The sequence below is a fragment of the Staurois parvus genome, unplaced genomic scaffold (assembly GCF_062004578.1).
Source record: "Staurois parvus isolate SC_StPar_1 unplaced genomic scaffold, SC_StPar_1.0 ptg000086l, whole genome shotgun sequence".
Classification (NCBI taxonomy): domain Eukaryota; kingdom Metazoa; phylum Chordata; class Amphibia; order Anura; family Ranidae; genus Staurois; species Staurois parvus.
In genome coordinates, this window is record NW_028317882.1 from 12,063,402 (window position 1) to 12,089,623 (window position 26,222).

General features: G+C 44.3%; 2 protein-coding genes across 4 annotated transcripts in view; one reads left to right on the forward strand and one right to left on the reverse strand.

Annotated features, from left to right (window-relative positions):
• Nucleotides 1–6,882, reverse strand: part of POLR2E (RNA polymerase II, I and III subunit E) — a 32,240-nt gene extending 25,358 nt beyond the window's left edge. Inside the window, exon 1 of the mRNA XM_089670074.1 lies at nucleotides 6,735–6,882. Coding sequence (XP_089526200.1) covers nucleotides 6,735–6,791 — 57 coding nt within the window. The 5' untranslated portion in view covers nucleotides 6,792–6,882. The remainder of the gene's footprint in view (nucleotides 1–6,734) is intronic.
• Nucleotides 6,883–6,886: 4 nt separating this feature from the next.
• LOC149468534 (uncharacterized) overlaps nucleotides 6,887–26,222 on the forward strand; it is a 42,244-nt gene continuing 22,908 nt past the window's right edge. Inside the window, exons 1-4 of one of the 3 annotated variants that reach the window (XM_089670071.1) lie at nucleotides 6,887–7,053; nucleotides 11,670–11,760; nucleotides 18,892–19,180; nucleotides 22,623–22,787. In XM_089670071.1, the coding sequence (XP_089526197.1) occupies nucleotides 7,032–7,053; nucleotides 11,670–11,760; nucleotides 18,892–19,180; nucleotides 22,623–22,787 (567 nt within the window). In that variant the 5' untranslated portion in view covers nucleotides 6,887–7,031. Of the gene's footprint in view, nucleotides 7,054–11,669; nucleotides 11,761–14,445; nucleotides 15,211–17,522; nucleotides 17,580–18,891; nucleotides 19,181–22,622; nucleotides 22,788–26,222 lie in introns of those variants that run through there. The other 2 variants (XM_089670072.1, XM_089670073.1) reach the window with 2 other exon arrangements.

Here is a 26,222-nt window from a genome sequence, read left to right on the forward strand (position 1 = left end):
CTTGAGGCTTCAATAGCTCTCAGATTACCATTTTAAGGTCTGCTTAACCACTAGCCTACTGGGCACTTATACACCCTTCCTGCCCAGGCCAATTTTCAGCTTTCAGCGCTGTCACATTTTTAATGACAATTGCACGGTCATGCAACACTGTACCCATATGAAATTTTTATCTTTTGTGTTTGAGACAGATAGAGCTTTCTTTTGGTGGTATTTAATCACCTCTGGGTTTTTTCATTTTTTGCTAAACAAACCAAAAATAACTGAAAATTTTGAAGAAAAAAAAAAAAAAGTTTTTGTTTTAAAATTTTGTAAATAAGTGATTTTTCTCCTTCACTGATGTGCGCTAATGAGGCTGCAGTGATGGGCACTGATGAGGAGGCACTGGTAGGTGGCACTGATGGGCATTGACAGGCATCACTGATGGGCACTGAAAGGCAGCACTCATATATAGCACTGTTAGGCGGCACTGACTGGCAGCACTGATAGGTGGCATTAATGTGCACTGGTAGGCACTGATGGGCACTGGCAGGTGGCACTGATGAGCACTGACAGCTGGCATTGATGGACACTGACAGGTGGCACTACTGGGGCTACACTGATCATCAGAGCGCCCCGATGATCAGTGTACATGTCCCCTCTGAGGAATGCTGATTACCGGCTCTCCTCTCCTCTCGAGCTGTCAGCGTGACAGCTCGAGTGGAGAGAAATGCCGATAACCAACATTTCCCTATTTACATGTGATCAGCTGTGATTGGACACAGCTGATCACATGACCGAGCCGAAATCTTCAGCTCTTTCCGTTGATTGATGATCCGTTGTGTCCGAGGGACACAGCGCACCACCGATCGCCGTGCTGTGCACTCCCGGAGCTGCGCACGCGCGGTTAGAGTGGGAGGACATCAGATGACGTCCTCCCAGAACGAGAGAACCACGTTGTGCCCGTCATTGCCTTATATGGCAGGTGAGAGGTGGTTAAACATAAAAATGCATTAAAATGCTTGACAAATGGATGGGCATTGCTTTCCATCAACATGCATTTTTATGTGCTCCAAATTGCTATGCATTTTCCAGGTTATTTCTTCTGACATCGAATCCTTTTTTTGTCAGTTGGTTGAGAGAAGGAGTGACGGACAAAAAGACAGAGACAAAGATGAACATTTTTGTTTTTGAGCGGCATTAGTCAACGGGATGTCTAGCGTAACATTCCTAAATTACTGCGATTACATTAGCTATATTGAGGAGAAGGAGGCGGAGAATAAGGAGATTAGGTGCAATTGAGGGCATTCATTGCGCACAAGATGTGAGAGTAAAGAGCAGGTTTGGACCCTATACTAGGATTTACAATGCCATTGACACACCTCACTAGCCAGTTTTTTACTGCACGTGCTCTACTTCACCTCTAAGGCAAGCCACACATGATGCGATTGATTCCCCCCTCAACACTGACTGTGTTGAGGGGGGAATCAATCGCATCATGTGCAGCTTGCCTTAGAGGTGAAGTAGAGCATGTGCAGTGGAAAACTCCTCTCACAGCACTATTGTGGAAACCTTCCCGGCTGGCAGAACACAATTACTGCTGGTGGCTAGAGCTGCCAGCAGTTATATGCAAAAAATCCGACAGGCTGGTTGTATTGAAGTTGTTCGATGGATCGACGTCAGTACAACCAGCCTGCTCACATTTGGATAGAATCTTGGCCGGTCCCTGCTGAGATTCGATCCATCTATGGCTGGCATAAGATGGCTGCCGTATTGGTGCTTGTAAGGGTGCTTCTTCACACAGGCGGTCTGTTTTTTTCATCAGTTCAGTCACGTTTTTTTAAAGAAAAAAACAGATTAGTTTATGTCAGTTTTTTACATTCTTTACCAATACAAAATCAAATGCAAAAACTGACCGTATGTCCATTTTTCGTCTGTTTCGTTTTATTTTCTACGGTAGAAAAATAGGGTTTACTTCCGGTCAAAAAAAAAAAAAAAAAAAAGCAAAACCCCAAAAAACAGATGTTAACCACTTATTCTCCAGAGGATGTATCCCCCTTCCTGACCAGGCCATTTTTTGCAACACAGCGCTGCATTACTTTAACTGATAATTGCGCAGTCATGCAACTCTGTACATAAATTAAATTTATGTAATTTTTTTTCCCACAAAGAGCTTTCTTTCGGTGGTATTTGATCACCTCTGAATTTATTTTCTTTGCGCTATAAAACAAAAAAGACCGACAATTTTGAAAAAAAAAAACCAAATAATATTTTTGACTTTTTGCTATAAAACATATCCAGTAAGAAAAATTCTTCATAATTTTAGGCCAAAAATGTATTCTGTTACATGTCTTTGCTAAAAAAAAAAAAAAATCCCAATAAGCGTATAATAAATGATTTAAGTGTGAACGTTATAGTGCCTACAAACGGAGGAATATATACTGGAACTTTTATTTTTTCATACTAGTAATGGCGGCAATCAGCGACTTATAGCGGGACTGCGGCGGGCATTCTGACACTGGGGGAACTAACTGCCACTGATATCCCCAATGACATGGATAGTGATCAGTGCTAATAAAAAGCACTGACACTGTACTAATGAGTACTGGGCAGGAAGGGGTTAACATATGGGACAATCAAAGGGTTAACGGTGTGCTGTGGGTGTTTTACATTTTGTGTTATACTGAGACATGCTGCTTTGTAGTTTTTGTTTTGTTGGGGGGGGGGGGTACGGCACAGGAGACTCTGTTGGGGGGGGGAGGGCGGCGGCACAGGACACTCTGTTGGGAGGGGGGACACAGGAGAGTCTAGAAACCAATTGTTTTCCTATGTGTCCTGTTCACACTGTAACGCAGCCTGGAGGTGCTATGCAGTGAGCTGCAATAAAATGTAGACATGCTGCATTTTATCGCAGCGCACAGTAAGGTGCCGCAAGTTACTGCGCTGCTGTGAGGTAACATGGAAGAAGTGTCACTTTGTGCATTTCAAATTAAGGGAACCATGTGATGCGCTTTAATGCATATCACACCCCCTTAACACTGGCTGAACTGGAGAGCTGCCTCCAAACTAAACAGCTGTAGTTTAGTGTGGGTGCAGTGTGATTCGTCCCTAGGTGTTAAAGAGTAGGAATGAGCTCAGGTGTGTTCAGATCCCACTCAAACCCCGCCAAGAAAGCTGGTATCATACTGGGCAAATCATCTGCAGGTACAGCAATCCCTACCCACACATATATACGTCTCCTGTACATGTGCAGAGGTTGGGCACAGAATGCCCCCCCCCACAGCAGATGACTGGACCACTACAGGTAACGGATTTCTAGTGGGCTCTCTTACATGGGTCTAGACTAGGATCTGAAGCTTTATTCAGCAATCCCATCAAAAATACAGTAGAAACGTTTTGGAGGCTCACAGGACCCATTCATCAGGCCTGATGATGGGGCCCTTCAAGGCTCCAAAACATCTCTACTGTATTTAGCTTTGGACCCATCCTGGTGATCCTTGCTGTGCTGCTGACATACTTTTCACTTCCTTGTGGTCATTGCAGCACCCACCTAGGCTGGCCATACATTATACAATTTTCCTTTTGATTTAGCAAAACCATATAATATGAGGTCAAACTTAATTTGTAAGCAATCAGGCAGGCCATTGCATTACATAGTTAATGGTAAATCTAAAGGAAATTGAAGATGAAAATTGTATAATGTGTGGTCAGATTTACACTCATGGCTATTTTTCAGAACCATGTGCAGACAATAAGTGAGTTTCTCACTCACCAGAAACAATTGACCCCTGTTAACCACTTGCCCTCCAGAGGATTTACCCCCCTTCCTGATCAGCCCATTTTCTGCGTTACAGCACTGCATTATTTTAACTGACAATTGCGCGGTCATGCAACACTGCACCCAAATGAAATTTACATCCTTTTTTTCCTCACAAATAGAGCTTTCTTTCGGTGGTATTTGATCGCCTCTGCATTTTTTATTTTTTGCGCTATAAGCAAAAAAAAAAAAGAAAAAAGACTGACAATATTGAGGAAAAAAAAAACAATATCTTGGACTTCTTGCTATAAAACAGCTCCAGTAATAAACTTTAAAAATAAAATTTCATCAAATTTAGGCCAAAATGTATTCTGCGACATGTCTTTGCTGAAAAAAAAATCCCAATACGTGTAAATTAATTGGTTCATGTGAAAGTTACAGCGTCTACAAATGGTGGTATAGATACTGGGATTTTTTTTTCTACTCGATCAGCGACTTTTAGTTGGACTGCAGCAGACATTGTGACACTGGGGGGGAACTAACTTGGTGTCACTGAAACCCCAGTGACACCAATACAGTGATTGGTGCTAAAAAAAACCCCCAAAAAAACCATAACACTGACACTGTTCTGATGGCACTGGGCAGGAAGGGGTTAATGAGTGCTTCATTGTAAGCACACTGATCGGGATTAACTAAAAGTAAATGTGCAACGCTAGTATATCACAATCATTAAATAACTAGCCGGCAGGCCAAAAAATGATATAAAAGTGGCAACAAGTGAACTGGTGAATGCAGGAACGTAATCATATAAAAAAAGGAGTATATTCTACTACATAGCTCCATAACTTAACTGAGAGAACGAAGCAATAATATCATGAACTATGTCAAAAATAGTGAGGAGTCCAGTGAATTTGTGAACGGATGAGATCAGTGATAAGGTCAATCAATATTACAAGTTTTCACAGTGTGATGAAGATTCCGTGCGGGTGACTTCTTGTGCAATATGAAATAAAGTGTGCTTGCACTTACCAGAAGCGCAAACAATATGCGAATGTATATCACATCAGGAAGCCTGGTAGTCATCTGGGATCTGGTCAGAACTTGGAGAAAGGGGGGCTCCAATGGCAAACGCACATCAGGCAGCACTCCAGAGCTTACAGCAAACCAATCCAGCACACAGATGATCGTGAGGACAACTCCTTGGGCGACTCCAAACTACTGAGTGTTGATGTATAGCAAAAAACGATGCTGGGACCTTAAATGGCTGTGCACAGCCATCCCTACCCGGAAATGCAAAATCACACTCATACATACATATATATATATATATATATATATATATATATACACACACACGTGATTTTGCGCACAGGTGCCACTGTGTAGCAGTATATGGCGGCGTGGAAGCAGTTAAGGTGGTCAAAGTGCATTGTAATCATAAATATTGACGACCAGCAACAAGCTCTCCTGGATCAGGCATCTCGGTCTCCTAATATGAGATCTGGATCCAGGGGGTCAAAGATGACTGGCCCCAGTTGAGTGATCACAAGACTCTGGGTATACAAACAGTGGATGGATTCCCAATCCCAGGCTCTCCTCAAGATAAAGATATTGCTCCAAAAAGCTCAAATAAATTAAAATGCTCAACGTGTAGTATTTATTGAAAATTGTAAGCAGATAAAATATCGATCTACTCACATGTATTGGTGCCCAGAAACCAGCACCAGTCTGTGCAGCCTATGTTTGTATTATTTTTAATGGTGATGGCCGGCGTGCGTTCAAAGTCTCGCTTTCAGCAGCCCGGATGTGACATCACGGGAACCCAGAGGTGACGGGATCACGCTTCAAAGTACGTATCGCCTGGCGGCCCTTTCAGCAGCCCGGATGTGACATCACGGGAACCCAGAGGTGACGGGATCACGCTTCAACGTACGTATCGCCTGGCGGCGCTTTCAGCAGCCCAGATGTGACATCACGGGAACCCAGAGGTGACGGGATCACGCTTCAACGTACGTAGCGCCTGGCGGCGCTTTCAGCAGCCCAGATGTGACATCACGGAAACCCAGAGGTTGACAGGATCACGCTTCAACGTACGTATCGCCTGGCGGCGCTTTCAGCAGCCCGGATGTGACATCACGGGAACCCAGAGGTGACAGGATCACGCTTCAACGTACATATCGCCTGGCGGCGCTTTCAGCAGCCCGGATGTGATGTCACGGGAACCCGGAAGTGATGGGATCACGCTTCAACATACATTTCGCCTGGCGGCGCTTTCGGCGGGCCAGATGTGACGTCACAGGACCCCAGAAGTGACGAAATCACTCTTCTACGTACGTTTCGCCTGGCGCACCCCAAGGCCTCTTTCACATCATCACGTGGGAACAAGCATTTCCACTACACCATTTTGTGGCACAATTTGCACAGGATTTTGCTTGTTACATAGGGCCAGCCTATTGCCTTGAATTGGCTGCCCTACATGTCTTTGTTACCCCAAAAGAAGCTCCAGCTCCTTTTTCGGGTGACCAGCTTCACGTGACTTAAAGGCACAATTTGCCACATGATAATCGTGGCAGAATCGCATGTTTGGGGTGCCATTAAGGGATAATGGCAGCCAAGCACGCGTTGTGTGATTGCCACGAACTGTAGAATCACGGGCAGCGATTCCAAATCACGTGATGTGAACAGGGCCTAAAATGTTAGATTCCCCTTCCCTTTCCATCCCTGGTACAAGTGAAGTGAGGGTGAATCGCATCAATGGGGACACAGACTGCAATAAAAACGTAAATAAACGGTCTAACCCTTCCCCCACTTTAACAAGAAAACCGGTTTTAGCCTGGAGATATGCGTTAAATGGCGGTTTAACGTATTATTCTGAGCAATGAAGGCACAGGCGACCGATGCCCGTGTGTTTCTGGATCCTTCCTCGCACACACGTGTATACGTCCAGTGCCTCATTGAACACAGAGCCCAGAAAAAGGCTCCAAGTCCCAACACTCCTCACCTGCATGATAGTCTTTCGGATCTTCCACAGCCGGTAAGTCTCCTCTTCATCATCCATCTTCACAACACGCTGCCGCTGCTTCCTACGCTGCAAGGACGCAAAATCGGCTGCCTTCGCCTTTGCCTGTTCACAAAAGAGGACACCTCTAGCCTGAGTTGTCCTCTGTACTGCCTGATGCCTAAGGTATGGTTAAGCTGCTTGTTCAGTGTTCTGAGCTTTGACCGGACGGTGCAAATGCAGTGAACACACAACAGAAAGGAATTTCATGTAATGAACCAATAGCGTGGCGTTCTGCTTATGCATTCAATTTGGCATTGGGGTAAGTAGAACCTCAATGACGGTAAGAATTGTCGCCGATAATGGATGCGGTCCGCCATGTTGCTGGTAGGGATAGTCACCTACACGGATGTGTTAAAGATACTCTTGACTATAAACATGTGGGTGTTAATAATCGGCTTTATTGGGTTAGGACTTCATTTTAAAGCATAGCTAAACCCTCCAAATGAATATATGATATAGTGCAGTTTACCAGCCCTTAGATGTGGGGGCTGCATTTGTTTTCTTTTTTCAGGCTTTTCCTTTATTTTTACCTGGTGATTAGAGATGAGTTGGAACACCCTCCAAACTCTTCTCCAGGGATGAGCTCTGGAAAGTTCAGACACAAATCCAATCTTGCCTGAGCTATCCCTCTGTGAAGGTGTGAAGCCGAAGGCCAATCATAGGTAGAGGAAGCATTCTCTGCCCTGCAAGTGGCATGTATACATGCAGCTGTGCCATAGGGAATGCGTCCTATGCCTATGATTGGCTGTCAGCGTTCACAGCTTCATGGCGGGATCAATCAAGCAAGTTCGGGGTCAAGTCTAAACCTGCTTGAGCTTATCCCTATGTAGTTCCCCTCTAGATAGCAAGGAGCTAGAGTTTAATTTTTAGTCAGCAGGGGTGATTAGCCTGGGTGTAATAGCAGGGTTAAATTCAGGTCAGGGCTGAGAGGCTCCGCAGGTCAGTCTCCTGATACCTTCCCCTGGTCTAGAATTTTGGAGAATTTCTAGAAGCAGTGGGTGGGGGTGAGGAGGGGCTGGCCTGCACATTTAGGGGACCCTGGCCAATCCCCAATCAGGAGGCTTGGCATGGGGCCAGGGCAGCCCTTAAATGTGATAGAACAGCAGCAGGAGAGTGCTGGTGGAAGATGGAATGAGAAGGCTGAAGTGCAGTAGCCTAGGAGGGGGCCCAATTGGGAAGGGGCTCACCTCCAGGCAGTGGCGCTGGAGAGGAAGACCTCATCGGCTCCCAGAGCAAGGACCACCTGTGCAGCAGGGAAGTAGCTAGCCCATCGGAAGGCCTGAAAGCAGCTACCAACCCACCAGCTCATAGGAACAGGACTGAGTGACTAATCCTACACCCCCTGGGCCAGTTAAGGGGAAAGAAGCACTCTGGTGGGAAACTGGATGAGCTCCTTGTCCAGGACTGTTCACCTTAAAGTTGCAGGCACTGGATCCCCTGCCCAGGGATTCCTTCAGACTGCTAGATAGAGGATTATCTGGGGTGATACACCAGAAGTGGTTGGAGAGCTCTCCAAGAAGACTTTTTTTCTGTGTAAAGACTTGTACATTTCCAGTTCCTGGAAGCTGACCTCAGTTGCAGTTCCCTTGGGCATCCCATACACCCCTTACCCCATCCAAGTTCTAAACCCCTTCATAAAATCCAAAATCAAGGTCATGGGCTGGTTACTGTCTCCAGGTATGCAGGTATGTGGGCAATGCGTGTTCCCTGGCTTTGCAGGACTATAAGGGAACCCAATTCTCTCCCGACTCCTAAGGGGGTAGGGCTACACCTACTTATCACACTATCATTTAGAGGGCAGGGAATGACCCTGTCTGCAGCTCCTCAGAATACAAAAAAGCAGGATTTTGGGTTAGAGATGAGTTTGGAGGATGCCCAACTAATTTCTACTGCTGATCCTGCCAGTAAGTGTCATGCCCTAGGGTGGCAACACTCACTCACTGTACCATCTACAGAGGGGTGGTAACTACAAACCCCTCCCCTTTCCTCAGCTCTATTACATAGTGAGTTTTGTAGTTCACAAATTATAGCCGGGAAGGCTGGTGAGATTTGCACAGAAAGTTACTTAAATCCTGGCAGAATCACAGGGCATTTTCTGTATTTGCAAAAAATGTTGTTAACCTAAGAAAAAATAAAATGAATGCAGCCACCACATCTAAGGACTGGTAAGCTGTATATCATGTTTGTTGATGAGTTTAAATGTCAATTAGGTACCGTAACCAGAAACCAGTCTATTCCTGGTTAGACTTTGGGAGAGTAAATTCTGATTGGTTACCATGGGGTATTATTCCTACTATTCCGCTCCAACCAATGACTCCAATGCTAGATGTCTTGTGACACAACAAACATGGTTATTACTTGACCTGCATAACACTGACTCCGATTGGTCAGTGTTTGAAAGAACATACAAATCCTCAGTTATCTCCTACAAAAACAGGGTCATACAGTTTAAAGGCTTGTTCACACCATGGTGCAGAGACATCATTTTTTTCTGCATGTGTTCTGCAAGGGCACAACAATATCAATTGTTCTCTATCTGCCCTGTTCACACCACAACACATCACATGCAGATTTTTTTCTGCATAGGAATCTGCAATGTGTATACAACTCATTGAAGCGTGCATGAAAACTGATGTAAGCGGATATCTCTACATGCTCGTTCATAACACGGTGCAGAGACATCAGTTTTTCTGCACGCGTTCTGCAAGGGCACAATGAAATCAACTGTTCTATGTGCCCTGTTCATACCACAACACTAGTATCATATGCAGATTTTTTCTGCAACGTATATATAACTCATTTGGGTGCACATGAAAACTGATATATCTGCAAGTGAAATCTTCAAGTCAGTTTCCATCAGTTTTCTGCACGTATGGTGTGAACGAGGCCTAAAGAAAACTAAACCCATCAATTTATACCAGTTTCAAGAAACAGTTACATGCCCAGCATGCTGGAAATGCTAACTGTCACATTTGCTTGTGTTCTCAACCAAACTGCCCAACCATCCAATGGCTGGTGTCCTAACTGATCACATGTGCAGCACCCTGGCAATTGCAGATCAAACAGAGGCCAAGATGGCAGTTTCCTTGGCTGATAAGGAGAGGAGGATTTAGTTCCGCTTTAGCCCTGGTTCACTCTGATGCATTCCAGAACGCATAGATTCACATATCAAATGAAAATACATTGTTTTCTAGGAAGGTCGTTGATGTGGATGCGGTTAAAGGACAGGGTCCTGTGAATGTTCAGTGCGGTGCATTTTTAAGCATGTCAAAATCACATGACAACCACAAATCGCACTGCAAATTTGCACTACACTCGTACTCCAAATGCATGTAATATCACACTACATCAGTCTGAACCTAGGCTTCAGTTGTTCCATCACAACCATTTCACCCCTACAAGATTACACAAAATGGGCCTGCACCCAGACACTACTTGCTTTAGAGGCTGTGAAGACCCTGCTGATTTCTTTTATTGCCTCTGGGCAGGTTCTTTGGTTCAGGCTTTTATGTCTGAGGTCAGTGCCTTCATCTCCCCAACCCTGGGCCTGTATAACATATCACATGCTAAAAGATGTTTACATGCTAAACATGGAAACCTGTCCATTTCTAAAAATGAGAAACACCTATTGTGTATCCTTTATTTTTATGCTAAAAAGACCCTCCTACTAATCTGGTAGGTTGCCTTCACCAATTGATTAACACTAGCCTCCAGCTTTAGAAGCTTACTTACAAACTTCTGGAAAAGAAAACCCTCTGTTTATGCTATTTGGGATCACTGGCTTTCCAGTCCTCTTTGTCTTGGCTCTGTACCTCCAGACAATTGAACAATTGTATTTCTTTATTCTGTTTTATGACCTGCTGTTTGACACAATCCACAATGCCCAGTGTATCACCTGTAATACTTCTCTGATGTGAACTTGTAAGTAGTAAGAAACAACTTTTTTTTATTAGTCAGTTTTTTCTTCTGGCTTGTTGATTTTTTTTTTTTAAGTTCTGTATTGTTCTTTGTAAAATTCAATAAACATATCTTAAAAAAAAATGAACTCTGGGAGAAGAAAAAGTCCTCCCGTCCTCCCTTGCAGTGGACCTACTCCTATACTGCCAGGGTTAAGTGCTTGTTTCTGTCTAGGGCACTTTTGTCAAACTGGCGGCCCTCCAGCTGTTGTGAAACTACAAATCATTGCAGTTACAAGCATGACTCCGAAAGGCAGAGGCATGATGGGACTTGTAGTTTCGCAACAGCTGGAGAGCTGCCAGTTTGACACCCCTAGTCTAAGGGACTGGGTAAAGCACTTTTACTTATCTGATCCTCCAGATCCTTTGTGCTGCTAGACCACTCCCCAAAGCCTCACCCCTCCTACACTCCAGTAGTCTAAAACTGATGCAGGGAACATGGCCCTGCATTGGATATAAAGATACAAAGGGACAGTCCACTGCTGGAAAATGTGGGAACAGAGGATCAGGTATGGAAAAGTGCTTTTACTGTCCCCTAGACAGAAATAAGTATTTAATCCTCACAGAGGGGATGCAGCCCCACTACAAGGCAGGATTTTTAATTTTCCTGGAGTATGCCTTTAAAAAGAAATCCAGGTTTCGGCACCCTTCTCTCATACATTGAAGGGTCTAACCTGTTACCATTTTGTACAAAAAATATGCTTAATACGTATCTGCTTGTTTGTATAAGAATTGTGTGATAATCTGCCTATTTTACATTGCACCTATGGTAAGCGAAAGTCTCAACTTTCCACTACTATGTAAATGTAGAAAGGACAAATGTTTGGGATCTTATTTTGTTCTGTTTTGCAAATGTAGTTCACACTGTACAAAGCAGCATGCCTGATTAACAATTATGTGACTTTTTTTTATTTCCTAGGCTATATACTACAAACAAGTATGCCAATGACATGCGTGGCATATGGCTGCAATAATCACTTTGTCAGAGGATGTGGGAAGCAATTTTTCAGGTAAACAGTTTCATTTATATCAGTTTGTTATAGCTGATCAAAATCAGAACAAATACTGTAGCTGGTAGTCATTGTTAATAATGACTCCATAATAATAGGATATATCATTTTGCAATGATTGGTTTACAAATGCGTCCTGATTTCAACTATTCATCAGATATGGCCAGTAAAAGCCAACCATAGATGATGCAGCTAAGCACGTGTTACAGGAAAGAAAATCGCTTGATTCTCCCATCACCACAATCAGTGTTGATTGGGGAATCCCTCCCACGGAGTTATTGTGTTCTCTTGCCGGGGAGGGGGGAGTCGTCCCTGCTGGGAGAACACACTAAGTATTGCTAGCGGCTATAGCCGCTGTCAGTAATCGCATAAAAAATCAAACAGGCTGGTTGTACCTGTCAGCACCTGTGGTAGTGAGCTCTTAATCCACAGCTTGGGGTTCCCCAGGGCGCGGAGTCGAAGCCCCAGCCTGCTTGTTCACCAGAGCCCCTGATGGTGGGGATGGACTTGCAGCAGGCTGGGACCAGGTCGCGGCCCCCAGGTACACCCAACTGAGGTAGAAGAGACCGCCAGCAGGAGAAGAGTACGATGGGAGTAGACTCAGGAGATCCAGTAGGCTAGCCGAGGTCAGGACAGGCGGAAGACAAGCAATGTCAGGAACGAAGCCGAGGTCGGTACACGGATAGACAATATAGGAGGAATGTCAGGGACAAGCCGGGGTCAGTACACAGATATACTAGAACAGATTCTCAGAGGACCACAGGGGAGCTCAGACAACAAACGTTGCTCAGGCAAAGTGAGACAGACTGAGCATGTCTTAAATAGACAGGCCAGCTAGGAGGCGGGCCAGGAAGTGATGAAAGGAAAGCACATAAAACCCAGGGAATAGCAGACGACGCCCATAGGTGAGCACAGAGAAACACACATGTGAAGAACAGCAAGGAGGTAAGACAAACAAACAAACAAGAGGCTGCAAGCTAACTTGTGACAGTACCCCCCCTCTTACGAGGTCTCCCCACTTTTTTAGGGCCAGGCTTAAGGGGAAACTTCCGATGAAAAAATTCCACCAGACGGGGAGCAGAAACATCAGCAGAAGGAATCCAACACCTCTCCTCAGGACCATATCCCTTCCAGTCAATAAGATACAAAAGCTTCCCTCTGATGAACTTAGAATCCAAGATTTGCTTGACTTCATACTGATCTGAAGTACTCGCTATTGGGGAAGGATGACGATGAGGACGGGAAAACCTGTTGATAATATAGGGTCTCAGAAGAGAAACATGGGAAAACATTAGGGATTCTCAGATGTGAAAGGAGGCGCAGTTTGAAAGCAACAGAATTGACCTGGAGGAGAATGGTAAATGGACCAATGAAACAAGGAGCAAATTTCATAGAGGGTACTCGTAGACAGATATTCTTGGTAGAGAGCTAAGCCTTGTCACCAGGGAGGAATTTGGGACTTACGTGGCAATGACGATCTGCAGCCATTTTGTACTTGGAAGCTGCCAGATGTAAATTCTTGGAAACCTCTGCCCAGATGGAATTGAAGGATTGTTGTTTTTTCTGCAGCCGTGGGAACCATAGAAGAGATAGGAACAGGAAATGGCACCGAAGGATGATGACCATACACCGTGAAAAAGGGGGACTCGCCAGTACTGGCACTGGCATGGTTATTAAGGGCAAACTCAGCCCGTGGTAGAAGGTCTACCCAATCATCCCGATGGGCCGAAATGAAGGCACGAATATAGCATTCCACGTTTTGGTTGACTTTCGGTTTGGCCATTAGACTGCGGATGGAAGGCTGAAGAGAAATCCTACTCGACTCCGAAGGATGTGGCTAGAGCCCTCCAGAAGCGAGCTGTAAATTGAACCCCTCTATCTGAAACGATGTGAGAGGGCATACCGTGAAGACGGAAAATCTCCTTAATGAAGGTGGAGGCCAACGAAGTCCCGGAAGTGGAGTTAGGTGGCACATTTTAGAAAACCTGTCCACCACCACCCAGATAACAGTGGAACCAGCAGAAGGGGGTAGTTCAGAAATAAAGTCCATGGAAATGCAACACCAAGGCTCATCTGGAACCGGTAGAGGTAAAAGGAGACCTGCTGGAGCAGATGTGGAGGACTTAGATTGCACACAAATGGCGCAAGCCTGGACATATTCTTCAACATCCTTTCGCAGCGAGGGCCACCAGTAATGACACTGCAGGAAGGCACAGGTGCGTAGTACCCCAGGATGTCCAGAAAGTTTAGAGTCGTGTGCCCATTTAAGTAGCTTTGGACGAAGGGTGGGGACCACAAAGGTCTTTCCGGGTGGGATGCGTTTAGGCTGAAGATGAGTGGTGGCTAGGATCCGATTGGCAGAAATGATAGGTTCTGATTCAATATGACATTCAGAATCAGCACTGTCAAATGATCTAGACAAGGCATCCGCACGGGCATTTTTGGAACCGGGCCGAAAAGTAATGTCAAAATTAAATCTGGCAAAGAAAAGAGCCCATCGTGGTTGTCTGGGATTCAAACGCCGGGCGGACTAGAGATACTGGAGGTTCTTATAATCAGTGGAAACCAGAATGCGATGTGGGGATCCCTCCAGCAGATGTCGCCATTCCTGCAGTGCCAGCTTTATCGCCAGCAATTCCCGATCACCGATAGTGTAATTCTTTTCAGCATCCGAAAATTTCTTAGAGAAGAAGGCACAAGGACGGAGTTTACCATCATGCATATGGAGCAGGACGGCCCCCACTCCCAAAGAAGAAGCGTCTACCTCCAAGAAAAAAGGCTGAAAAATGTCTGGACGTATGAGAATCGATGCGGAGAGAAAGGTGGATTTTAGTCTGTGGAATGCGTCGACTGCCTCGGAAGGCCAGGTTCTGGCGTTGGAACTTTTTTGAGTCAAAGAAGTGATTGGGGCCACCAGCGAAGAATAGTTAGGAATGAACTGGCGATAGAAGTTAGTGAATCCCAAGAAGCGCTGAGTGGCTTTCAACCCAGAGGGCTGAGGCCAATTGGAAATGGCTTGGAGTTTGGCAGGATCCATAAGCAGCCCTTTATCCGTGACTATGTAGCCTAGAAAAGGAACCTGGGTTTGTTCGAAGCGACACTTCTCCAACTTAGCATACAGGCGGTGGTCCCGAAGACGGAGAACAGTACTCACATGCTGACGATGAGTCTCTAAATCTGGAGAAAAAATGAGTATATCATCCAGATAGACAATAACACAAACATACAGCAGATCAGAAAAAATGTCATTAACGAAGTTCTGGAAGACGGCTGGAGCATTACACAAGCCAAAGGGCATCACAAGATATTCAAAATGCCCGTCTCTGGTATTGAAAGCTGTCTTCCACTCATCACCCTCATGGATCCTAACCAGATTGTATGCTCCACGGAGATCTAACTTCGTGAAAATTTGAGCATCTCGGAGTCGGTCAAAGAGTTCAGAAATCAGAGGTAAGGGGTACCGATTCTTAACAGTGATAGCATTGAGACCTCTATAATCAATGCAGGGTCGTAGCGAACCATCTTTTTTTCTCCACAAAGAAGAAGCCAGCCCCAGCAGGAGAATTGGGCTTGCGGATAAAACCTTTCTGCAGAGTCTCCTGGACGTATTTGGACATGGCTTGAGTCTCAGGAATGGAGAGAGGGTAAACTTTACCTCGTGGTGGAGAAGACCCAGGTTGGAGGTCGATAGCACAGTCATAGGGACGGTGAGGCGGCAGGTAGTCCGCAGCTTTCTTGCAAAAGACATCTTGGAAGACCTGATAGTGCGGAGGGAGTATTGGAGAGGTGATGACCTCTGCCACGGGTACACACCTAGGAGGACTCACTTTAGGAAGATAAGTCTGATGGCATTGTGAGCCCCATGACAATACTTGGCCAGAGTTCCAGTCAAGATAGGGTGAATGTCTCTGCAACCACGGAAGTCCCAGAATGATGGGACTTGAAGACTTAGGAAGGACCAGAAAGGTAATTTCCTCACGATGAAGAACGCCCACATGCATGGTTATGCTGATAGTTCGAAAGCGTAGAAGTCCTAAAGCCAAGGTAGAGCCATCAACTGCAGATACTGATAGAGGCATCATCAAGGGAACAAGAGGAATGCCCAATTCAGCGGCCAAGGATTGTTCGATGAAATTCCCGTCTGCCCCAGAGTCCACATAAGCCGAAACCTGGTATGAGTTCAGAGCCCGATGAATGGAGACAGGCATAACAATTCGAGGGAAGGAAGCGGAGTTCAGGTTCTGGTCTAGATCGACTCCCTCAAAGTGACCTAGACCCAGGAGTTTCCCGGTCGGACTGAACAAGACTTAATAGCATGACCCTTAGCCCCACAGTAAAGGCATAGACCAAGTCTTAGGCGATGCGATCGCTCCTGTGGAGTGAGGCGTGTAGGGCCTAGCTGCATTGGTTCCTCGGAAGTCGGCCCAGCTGCAGAGGTAGGTTGTACAAGGAATTTTTGGGAAACGGGAGCAAACAAACCCACTTGGGAGTGACGTGGACCAGACTTTTCCAGATCTCGTTCCTGGAAGCAGACATCAATTTGGATGCTAAGAGCAATCAACTCATCCAGGACGGTGGGTATGTTTCTTCCAGCTAATTCATCCTTAACCAGGTCCGCTAAACCCTGCCAAAAGGTTGCAGAAAGGGCCTCATCATTCCAAGCAAGTTCTGCAGCCAAGGTGCGAAACCGGATTGCATACTGACCAACCGTCATGCTACCTTGGCGTAGCCGAAGAAGGGCTCCCGCAGCAGATGAAGTCCTGCCGGGCACATCGAACGTTTTCCTGAAAGCTTGCTGGAAGGCTGGGAGACTGGAGATAGTGTGGTCTTGACGCTCCCACAGTGGTGAGGCCCAAGGCAGTGCTTCACCTGAAAGGAGGGAGATCATGTATGCCACCTTGGAACGATCGGTAGGGAAATAATCGGCTGCTAGCTCAAAATGAATCGAGCACTGATTGATGAAGCCTCGACAGGCCTTGGGATCACCAGAAAAGTGAGGTGGTGGAGGCAGCTGGAGTCTCGAAGGATGGGGTTCCACAGGGGGAACAGCGGAAGGTGGACCAGCAGGAGCCGGAGCAGGGCCTGAAACCGAAGCAGGGGATGAGGAAGTGGACCCCGCCTGTAGCTGATCCAACCGGGAGGAGAGTTCCTGCAGATAATGCATAATCTGTTCTTGATAGGCCTGCTGGACATCGACTCTTTGCACCAAACCCTGAAGTTTTTCTAGGAGAGGCTGCAGTGTCTCTGAGGAGCTCATGGCCTGAGCAAACTGTCAGCACCTGTGGTAGTGAGCTCTTAATCCACAGCTTGGGGTTCCCCAGGGCGCGGAGTCGAAGCCCCAGCCTGCTTGTTCACCAGAGCCCCTGATAGTGGGAATGGACTTGCAGCAGGCTGGGACCAGGTCGCGGCCCCCAGGTACACCCAGCTGAGGTAGAAGAGACCGCCAGCAGGAGAAGAGTACGATGGGAGTAGACTCGGGAGATCCAGTAGGCTAGCCGAGGTCAGGACAGGCGGAAGACAGGCAATGTCAGGAACGAAGCCAAGGTCGGTACACGGATAGACAATATAGGAGGAATGTCAGGGACAAGCCGGGGTCAGTACACAGATATACTAGAACAGATTCTCAGAGGACCACAGGGGAGCTCAGACAACAAACGTTGCTCAGGCAAAGTGAGACAGACTGAGCATGTCTTAAATAGACAGGCCAGCTAGGAGGCGGGCCAGGAAGTGATGAAAGGAAAGCACATAAAACCCAGGGAATAGCAGACGATGCCCATAGGTGAGCACAGAGAAACACACATGTGAAGAACAGCAAGGAGGTAAGACAAACAAACAAAAAAGAGGCTGCAAGCTAACTTGACAGTACCCAAGTCGTACAACAATCCTATTGGGTACAATCAGCCTGCCCATAGATGGTTCGAATCCCAGCCAGACCCAGCTGAACCAGCCGAGATTTGAACCTAAGTAGGGCAGCATGTCAGATTACTATAGAAAACTGGGCCACTGCTTTGTGTGTGAAAGCCAGAGTCTGTCTCTCCTATTTGCTGCCAGCACAAGGTATTTTAAACTTTGCTTCAGCGCTTGGAAGTTAGAATGAAGTAAATGAGAAGCAAGTTTATTACTGTATTTGCAGCCTGACTGCATTCCATTTATTAATAAAGAAGGTTCAATTAGGACTCTTTCGCACAGGTGGCCGGGGGGGGCAGTAAAAACAGTCAGTTGAGCTTCGGTTTTACAACACTCTTATCACCCACCTAAAACATACTATATAGCCAGAGGGGACTTTTCACATGCTAAAATTATTATGGCATGTCGAGTTGATAGGTGTTGCACCTACCTGTCAAACTGTCATTCAAATAGCCAGAACGCGTAAACTCAGAAGGAAGACCAGGTGAAGATGGTAGCCCTAGGCCCAGCCATTCAAAAGGCTGGAGCATGCGAACCCAGAAGTAGACCTTTTTCTTTTCTTTTTTTTTTTTCTTTTTTTAAGAGACTTCAATACTGCTTTTACCTATTTCACTTGCACTTGTCGAAATGTTTTGTTGCATTTTGGATGTTCAATTTGTCCTAAATCTATCAATAAACTCCCTTGTAAAAGAAACTTAGTAGCCCAAGTCAATGGGGTCATGCTGCAACTGCAAGCTAAACATTTTCCTCGTGGTTGGGTCACATTGGTCCTAAATGCCTGATAGTGGTTGCTTAGATGCAGTTCACGATGGATCACTTTTCAGAGCGTGTTTCAGAGGATGTGCAAGTATGAACTTAGCCCTAGGGTTTAGGTGCTGCTGCAACACAAATACTGTATATGTTGTATTTGCTCTTCTATTCCTTAACATGGTGTCAGGCCTGTAAGTGAATTGCAGCCATTTTGTTATGCTCAGTGGTTGAAAAGTTCAGTATACTGCTGCATGCCAAAACTTCAAAATATGGTCTGGTTATGAAGGTTTTAATCAATCCTGGATATAAACTGGTTACAGGTTCTCATTTTGTTAGCAAAATGTTTAATAAATCAGTAGGTGATTAAATATATAGACATCTATCCATAATTAAAACATCAGTTTTAAGTTGATTGACTTATGAGAATAGTTTATATACAATATATTTTTAACATACTTATAAAAATTCCTACAGGTTTCCAATTAAAGATCCTGAACGGCTGTTTATGTGGGTTACAGCAATCCGAAGGAAAAATTGGAAACCATCTGCATCCAGCAGAATCTGCAGTGATCATTTTACTGACAAAGATTACATGTTACGTCCAGGAGCAATGGTGCCACGTTTACGGCTCGATGCAGTGCCTTCTATTTTCAATGGATTTCCTAAGCATCTAAAAGAGCGACTAGAAAGGAAGAAGAAAAAGAAAACTGATGACCAAGTAGTTATAATTTGTAATCAAATGGAGACTCAATATGCAGATCAGGTAAATGGTTGTAAGTGATGTCAACGGCAACAGAAAGTACACTGCAAGTTTATGTTTTAATTTAAATGATATTAAATATAGCATGTTGTATCATTATGCCATCCATAGACTTTTTAGTGAAGCAGAGAGGAATGGAAAAGGTGTAGTTGGATGTAATGGAAAACATCTCTGTTAGTCTGCCTGCACAAAACTGCTGAGATGCACAAAGCAGCTGAGATGTTAGAATTGACTGTATGTCTTTGCACTTTTTTTATTATTATTGTGTATCTAACCAACTTAGATGTGATAGTTTTTTCTTATTTGGATTGTTATCTGGAATAAGAAAACAACTGCTGTAAAAGTGATTGCAGAGCTCAATCTCAGTCTTCACAGGACTGAGATTGAGCTCTGCAGTCACTTGTGCAGTGCTTTTTTTTTTTTTTTTTTTTATTCCAGGTCACAATCATGCGCAATGTCTGTTCGTCTCTTTCGGTCAGTTGACCATGTCGACCGCACTTATGATTATCAGATGGCGGTTTCCCAGAAACTGTAAATGCCGTCATATACTGTACCTCGTGACATGGCAAATAAATCACCAACTTCAATCAAAAGAATATTACATAACTTCCCCTTTCAACACAAAACATCACGTCACTTTCACACCTGCAAATCATGTAGTGTTCCCATTTTTTTGTTTTGTCTAACCCCTGTATTTTAATCTGTTTACATGGAGTTGTGCTCTCAACACGTGCTGTTTGTAGTAATAGTATACTGTAATGTCTAAAGTTTTGTTGAGTGCAGTGTTATTTGGTCATTGTTTTCTTTAGTGACAGTATATAACACATCTCATAATATATTAACTTAGCTAAGGAAAAAAATGTTGTCTTTCAAGTTCCTATTATAAGAAAATTCTTTGTGGCTTTAAAACTGTGAAAATCTCTGGGTGTATCAAGCAGCACATACTGTTAGCACAACTCTCTGTCCTGGAAATGTTCCTATTTATTTAGCAAAATCAACTTTGAAAGAAAATAAAATGTATACTATTTCATATATACAGCTTAGTGTACTTTTTGCTTGAAAAGTATCATTCACAGTTTGTAACAGGCATTGCAATGCTAAGGCTGGCCATAGACGGGCCGTTTATCGGCCGATAAACGAAAATCGGTTGTTGCTGCCACCAATGCTTCCGAAAAACGGCTGTTTTTCATGGATTTTCCAGCATGACCGATAAAAAGAAACGAGAAGATCCGCGAAAAACGGCCGGCGGCATTGCCCCACTAACTGTGTGAATATTGGCCGATTTTTCGTTCGGACGAAAATTCAGCTGATAGCTGTCTATGGCTTCATAAGTCTTTTATACCAAACACTGGATGCCAGTGCTTCTTTGCATTTTTTTTTTTTCTTTTGTTTTATTTTTTCGTTCCTTAATGGAACTAAAGAATATAGACTGCCATTGTCCTGAAAGGAAATGACTGCCAAAATGTAGGTTACAGCAGTATGGAGTATTGAATAACTAGTGACCTTGTTTCTAGGGGTTTAGATCAAGAAAAAAATATCAGCCTAATGAAAATGCAATGTATTGCTTTGAAATGAAGAACTGTGAGAACTAAATATAGCCAGTACTTTTTTTTTATCACACTCATTGTGGTGGGGGGCAACTAATCTGCAATCCCAGGGAACCTGCTTGTCACTTCTCCCCCACTGTATCCTGTTTATGCAATGGGTACTTCCCCTGCTCTAAATGTCCTTGTCCCATAAGGTCAATAAAGTGTTTTGTTTTTTTTGTTTTCTTTGTTTAGACCTAGTTAGTTGTGGCGTGATGTGGAATCCTAACACATAGGACCTAAAGTTAAAAATTTTGCACATGCACCTGCCAGTGGTGTTGTGGCACTGTAAATAGGTGATTTTTTTTTCCTGAAATTGAACTGGGGCTGTATTATGCTGACATTTATACACAAAAATAAATATTTAAAGTCTAACTAAAGGCAAACTTCTGTCTCTCTCGCTTTTGTTTTTTTTGGGGGGGGGGACGGAGTGGAGATTGAATTTCTTTTTTTCAGAGAGTCACCCTCTCTGTGTCCTGTTCTACCATTATAATTGAAAGTGAAAGTATTTGGGTTGACCCCAGAAAAGTAATACAGGGGAAATCATACAATGGGGACACTAGTTCTGGTGATCTGGGGGTCCCCTAGGGGTTCCCTTAATGTGCGGAGATTTCCTCTCAATTACTATTTTGGCTATGGGACAGGAAGTGAAGGGAAATCTCCCCGATGGGATGCAGTTGGCAAAAAATAAACTGACAGGGGTTATAACCGTCCCTTACACTATGCAAAATGAAACAAAACGTTTTGCCTATAGTTCTACTTTGATGGAAATCACATTTTATAGTAACTTTCAATCAAGCTATATATGGAAAACCTTGCATGGCATGAAATAACAGCAGAAAAAGTAAACAAAGCTGTTTTAAAGAAGAAGTAGGGCCAAAGCTCCCTTGGCTCTGACTCACAGTGCTATTTCAGACTCTGGGGAGATCCCAACTTTAATGTCAGGATCCACACAGATGCCATGAGGGCAGCAGGCTGAGCCTCTCAACATGCTGCTAAGAGTCTGAGCCGACTGCTCTCACCCAATCCACAGCTCCAGTGCTCACAGCACAATGCTCTGGTGAGTGATGGAGGGGCAGAATGCAGAGCCAGCGCAATGCACTTCTAAGACAGAGAACTGAGCGATCAGATGTCTTTGATCGCTCAGTTCTCTGTCTTAGAAGTGCATTGCGCCGATGCTGCATCCACCTAGGTGAGTTTTGTTTTTTTTGTTTTTTTTGTTTTTTGTGTTCTTTCCCCCAAACCTATTTTTTAAACGTTAGAGGCCCTTTCATTGGGCCATTAATTTCAACAACAATATTTGTGTTTTATAGTATAGCATGTGCATTTAACATATTTTATGCATGTTATTTACCTGTAAAAGAGTTCCTCCTGTAGACATTCAAAAGCTGAGACTGCTGCTGGTTGCCACCATCCTGAATGTGATGTCAGCAGCCTCAACGCTGGCACTAAAGTGACATTCTATACTCTATTCTTTTTTGCTTCCCCCCTCCTGTGGCTACATAAGGTTATGTAAGGCAGAGAGCGGAGGGGCAGAGGGAATAGGACAGCTCAGAGCATTCTTCCAAAGGAGTGGCTCAGAGCATAATTAGATCCTTCCAGGAGAGTAGAGGACTATAGCATACAAATAGGAGGGGGCTGTGCTAGGGAATTGACTCTCCTGGCGTAGTCAGAATTTTTAGCACACTCAGAGACATGTTGCAAGTGAGTAAGAAATAATTAATGGAAAGCAAAAACACTGCAAGTAAGCATATAAAACTCCTGATTGTTCTGTGCTTTTACCTGCAAATTAAAGTTTGTGACAGGGTTCATTTAAGACTTGGCTTGCAACTAGTTATAGAGATCTCTCTGTATTATAGCCATTTCATCACACGGAAGAGCTGAAAAAGACAAGCAACTCCTGCGAGAATTCAGAAAGTACTACTGACAGAACTACAGAGTCCTCACTACTGGCAACAGAAATTCTGGGAACAGACATAGCTGAGAACCAAGAAATACAAGAAGCAGTTGTGACAAATTCTAAGGTATTGCTGAAAGCTTACACTCTGATGGCTGACTTCTGTGTCTATCTCCAAGTTTTGAATTTCAGACAAGTAGTTATTTAAGACATGATATTTTGTGTTGTTTCCAGTGTCTTTATTGAGACAAGCAATCTGTTATCCCAAATACCAGTGTTCTTTTGATATGTTAACAGATAACCCATCAACAACACTGCCATCTACTTAATTTGCAGACAGTTTATTCAGGTGAAGACTTCCAAGTGAGTGCTTGGAGGCAAGGCCAATATAGGAAAAGATCAGATACTCTTTTTGCATGTCAGACAAAACAGGACCAACATAGCAATTGTCAGCAAATGTCAGCCATTACAAGTTTTTAAACTATTTTTGATACAGTAATATTGCTTAAATAATATTCTCAAGATTGCTGCAATTCATACTCCCTTATCCCCAGTCTATATCTTGTTCTAGTAACAAGCCCTTTGCTTGGTTTTATCTGGCCCTTAGGGCACTATCCCCCCACTGTCAGCAACAATAGGGTATAGTTCCTGCTACTGACACCAACAATGGGGCAGTATTCCTCCCACTGACACCACTAATGGAGTACTATTCCTCCCACTCTCACCAATGACGGGGCATTATTTCACCCACTGATGCAAATGATGGGGCACTACTCCTCCAATTGACATCAAAGATAAGGCATTATTCCTCCCACTGACATCAAAGATGAGGCTGTATTTCTCCCACTGACACCATTGATGGAGCACTATTCCCCCCCACTGATACCAATGATGGGGCACTATTCCCCCCCCCACTGATACCAATGATGGGGCACTATTCCCCCCACTGATACCAATGATGGGGCACTATTCCCCCCACTGATACCAATGATGGGGCACAATTCCCCCCACTGATACCAATGATGGGGCACAATTCCCCCCATTGATACCAATGATGGGGCACTCTTCCCCCCACTGATACCAATGATGGGGCACTCTTCCCCCCCACTGATACCAATGATGGGGCACTCTTCCCCCCCACTGATACCAATGATGGGGCACTCTTCCCCCCCACTGATACCAATGATGGGGCACTCTTCCCCCCCACTGATACCAATGATGGGGCACTATTCCCCCCCACTGATACCAATGATGGGGCACTATTCCCCCCCACTGATACCAATGATGGGGCACTATTCCCCCCACTCATACCAATGATGGGGCACTATTCCCCCCACTCATACCAATGGTGGGGCACTATTCCCCCCACTCATACCAATGGTGGGGCACTATTCCCCCCACTCATACCAATGATGGGGCACTATTCCCCCCCCCCCCACACTGACGCCAATGATGGGGCACTATTCCCCACACTGATGCAAATGATGGGGCACTATTCCCCACACTGATGCAAATGATGGGGCACTATTTCCCACACTGATGCAAATGATGGGACACTATTCCCCTCACTGATGCAAATGATGGGACACTATTCCCCTCACTGACACCAATGGTGGCCACTATTCCTCCCATTGATACCAATGATGGGGCACTATTCCTCCCACTGACACCAAATATGAGGCACTATTCCTCCCACTGACACCAATGATTGGGCACTATTCCTCAAATTGACACCAATCATGGGGCATTGTTTGTTCCCACTGAAGCCAGGACATTTTCTTCCCACTGGCCACAGTCCGGCCCTCTAATGTCTGAAGGACAGTACACTGGCCCTTTGTTTAGAAAGTTTGGAGACCCCTGGTCTACAGCATAACTAAAAACCAGTTTTACTGTTTATTCTGCCACATTCCTGCCTATTCTGTATTAAAGAGGAACTATACTGCATCTGAGCACCACAAACCAAAAATGCTATTTAATTCCTTTTTAATATCGTCCATGTTTCCATGTTTCATTTTGCTGAGAAATCACTTTGAAAAACACCCCCTAGCATTTCTGGTCACAGCCATATTGAGTAAGTGCAGATGATTCATGTAGCATTTACTTCTTGGAATGCATCTGCCCTTCACTCAGACATGCAGGCAGGAGGGTGTGCTTAGCTGAGAAAACACCTCCTCTCCTCCTGAAGACTCCTGGGATGTGTAACACCATTCACCCAGGCCTGGAAACCAGGAAGTAACTGAAGAAATGTGTAAAAAAAAAAAAAAAAAAAGTTTAAAACCAGTAAATATGATATACTTTCCTATCTATTTACTAATGCTAACAGCATAATGAATCAAAATAATCAATGTTGATTAAAAGAGTGAAGTCCTGCTTTTAACATTTCTTGGTCTGACCAATGTGTGCTCTTGCTCAAGTATCACTAGTCTCACATATTTATATTACTAGCAGGACTAGGCAATGACCCACCCCTTCTTCCCAAAAATACCAACCTGTGCCCCACACGTTAACCACTTCAATACGGGGCACTTTTACCCCCTTCCTGCCCAGGCCAAGTTTCAGCGTTCAGCGCTGTCAAACTTTGAATGACAATTGCAAGGTCATGCAACACTGTACCCATCTGAACTTTTTATCATTTTTTCACACAAATAGAGCTTTTTTTTGGTGGTATATAATCACCACTGAGTTTTTTATTTTTTGCTAAATAAAACAAACACCTGAAATATTTGAAAAAAAAAATTTCTGTTATAAAATTTTGCAAATAAATAACATTTCTTCATAAATTTAGGGCAAAATGTATTCTCCTACATTTCTTTGGTGAAAATAATAATTGAATTTGTATTTTTTTCAAATGTTTCTATTAATTTTTTTTAATTACATTTTTTTTCTTTATTTTTTACTATTTTATTTTTCAGCACACTGTGACCCAAGCAATATAATGTTACCATAGTAACATTGAACTACTCTGGGCAAGTGATCAGGATTTTTTTTTTTAACACATTATGATTGCTAATACCAATGTATTTCATTGATATTTGCAATCATTGTTACTGAATGGAACTGATTCATTCAGTCTTTTGTTGTGATTGGGCAAAGCTGATCACATTATGCAGATAGGCTCTGATTGGCCCTGTCTGTATCATGTGACTGCCTTCACTAGTCACAGCTAACAACATAATTGTATACAATGGATGGCATGACAGGAAGCCATGCATTGTATACAATTGACATGTGATCTGCTGTGATCGGTCACAGCAGTCACATGACACTGGCAATGGGCTGGTGTGATATGTCATCGGCTGTGTCCTGTGGATACCGCGTGAGCGGCTCTTTTGACAGGACGTCACAATGGCGAGTATCCCACCCCGCCGTCAATCTGCTATAGGCCGGGCAGGAAGGTGTTAAGTTACATTATTACACAGCTATCATCTATTTCTCCTAACACTGTGTTCAGCCTTTTCTCCTCCACAGACTCCAGGGATAACATAATTACTCACAGTACAAACCTCTGCACAGGGTCCCCCCACCATACACCTTCCATGGTGCATCAGGTCACCCTGCCATC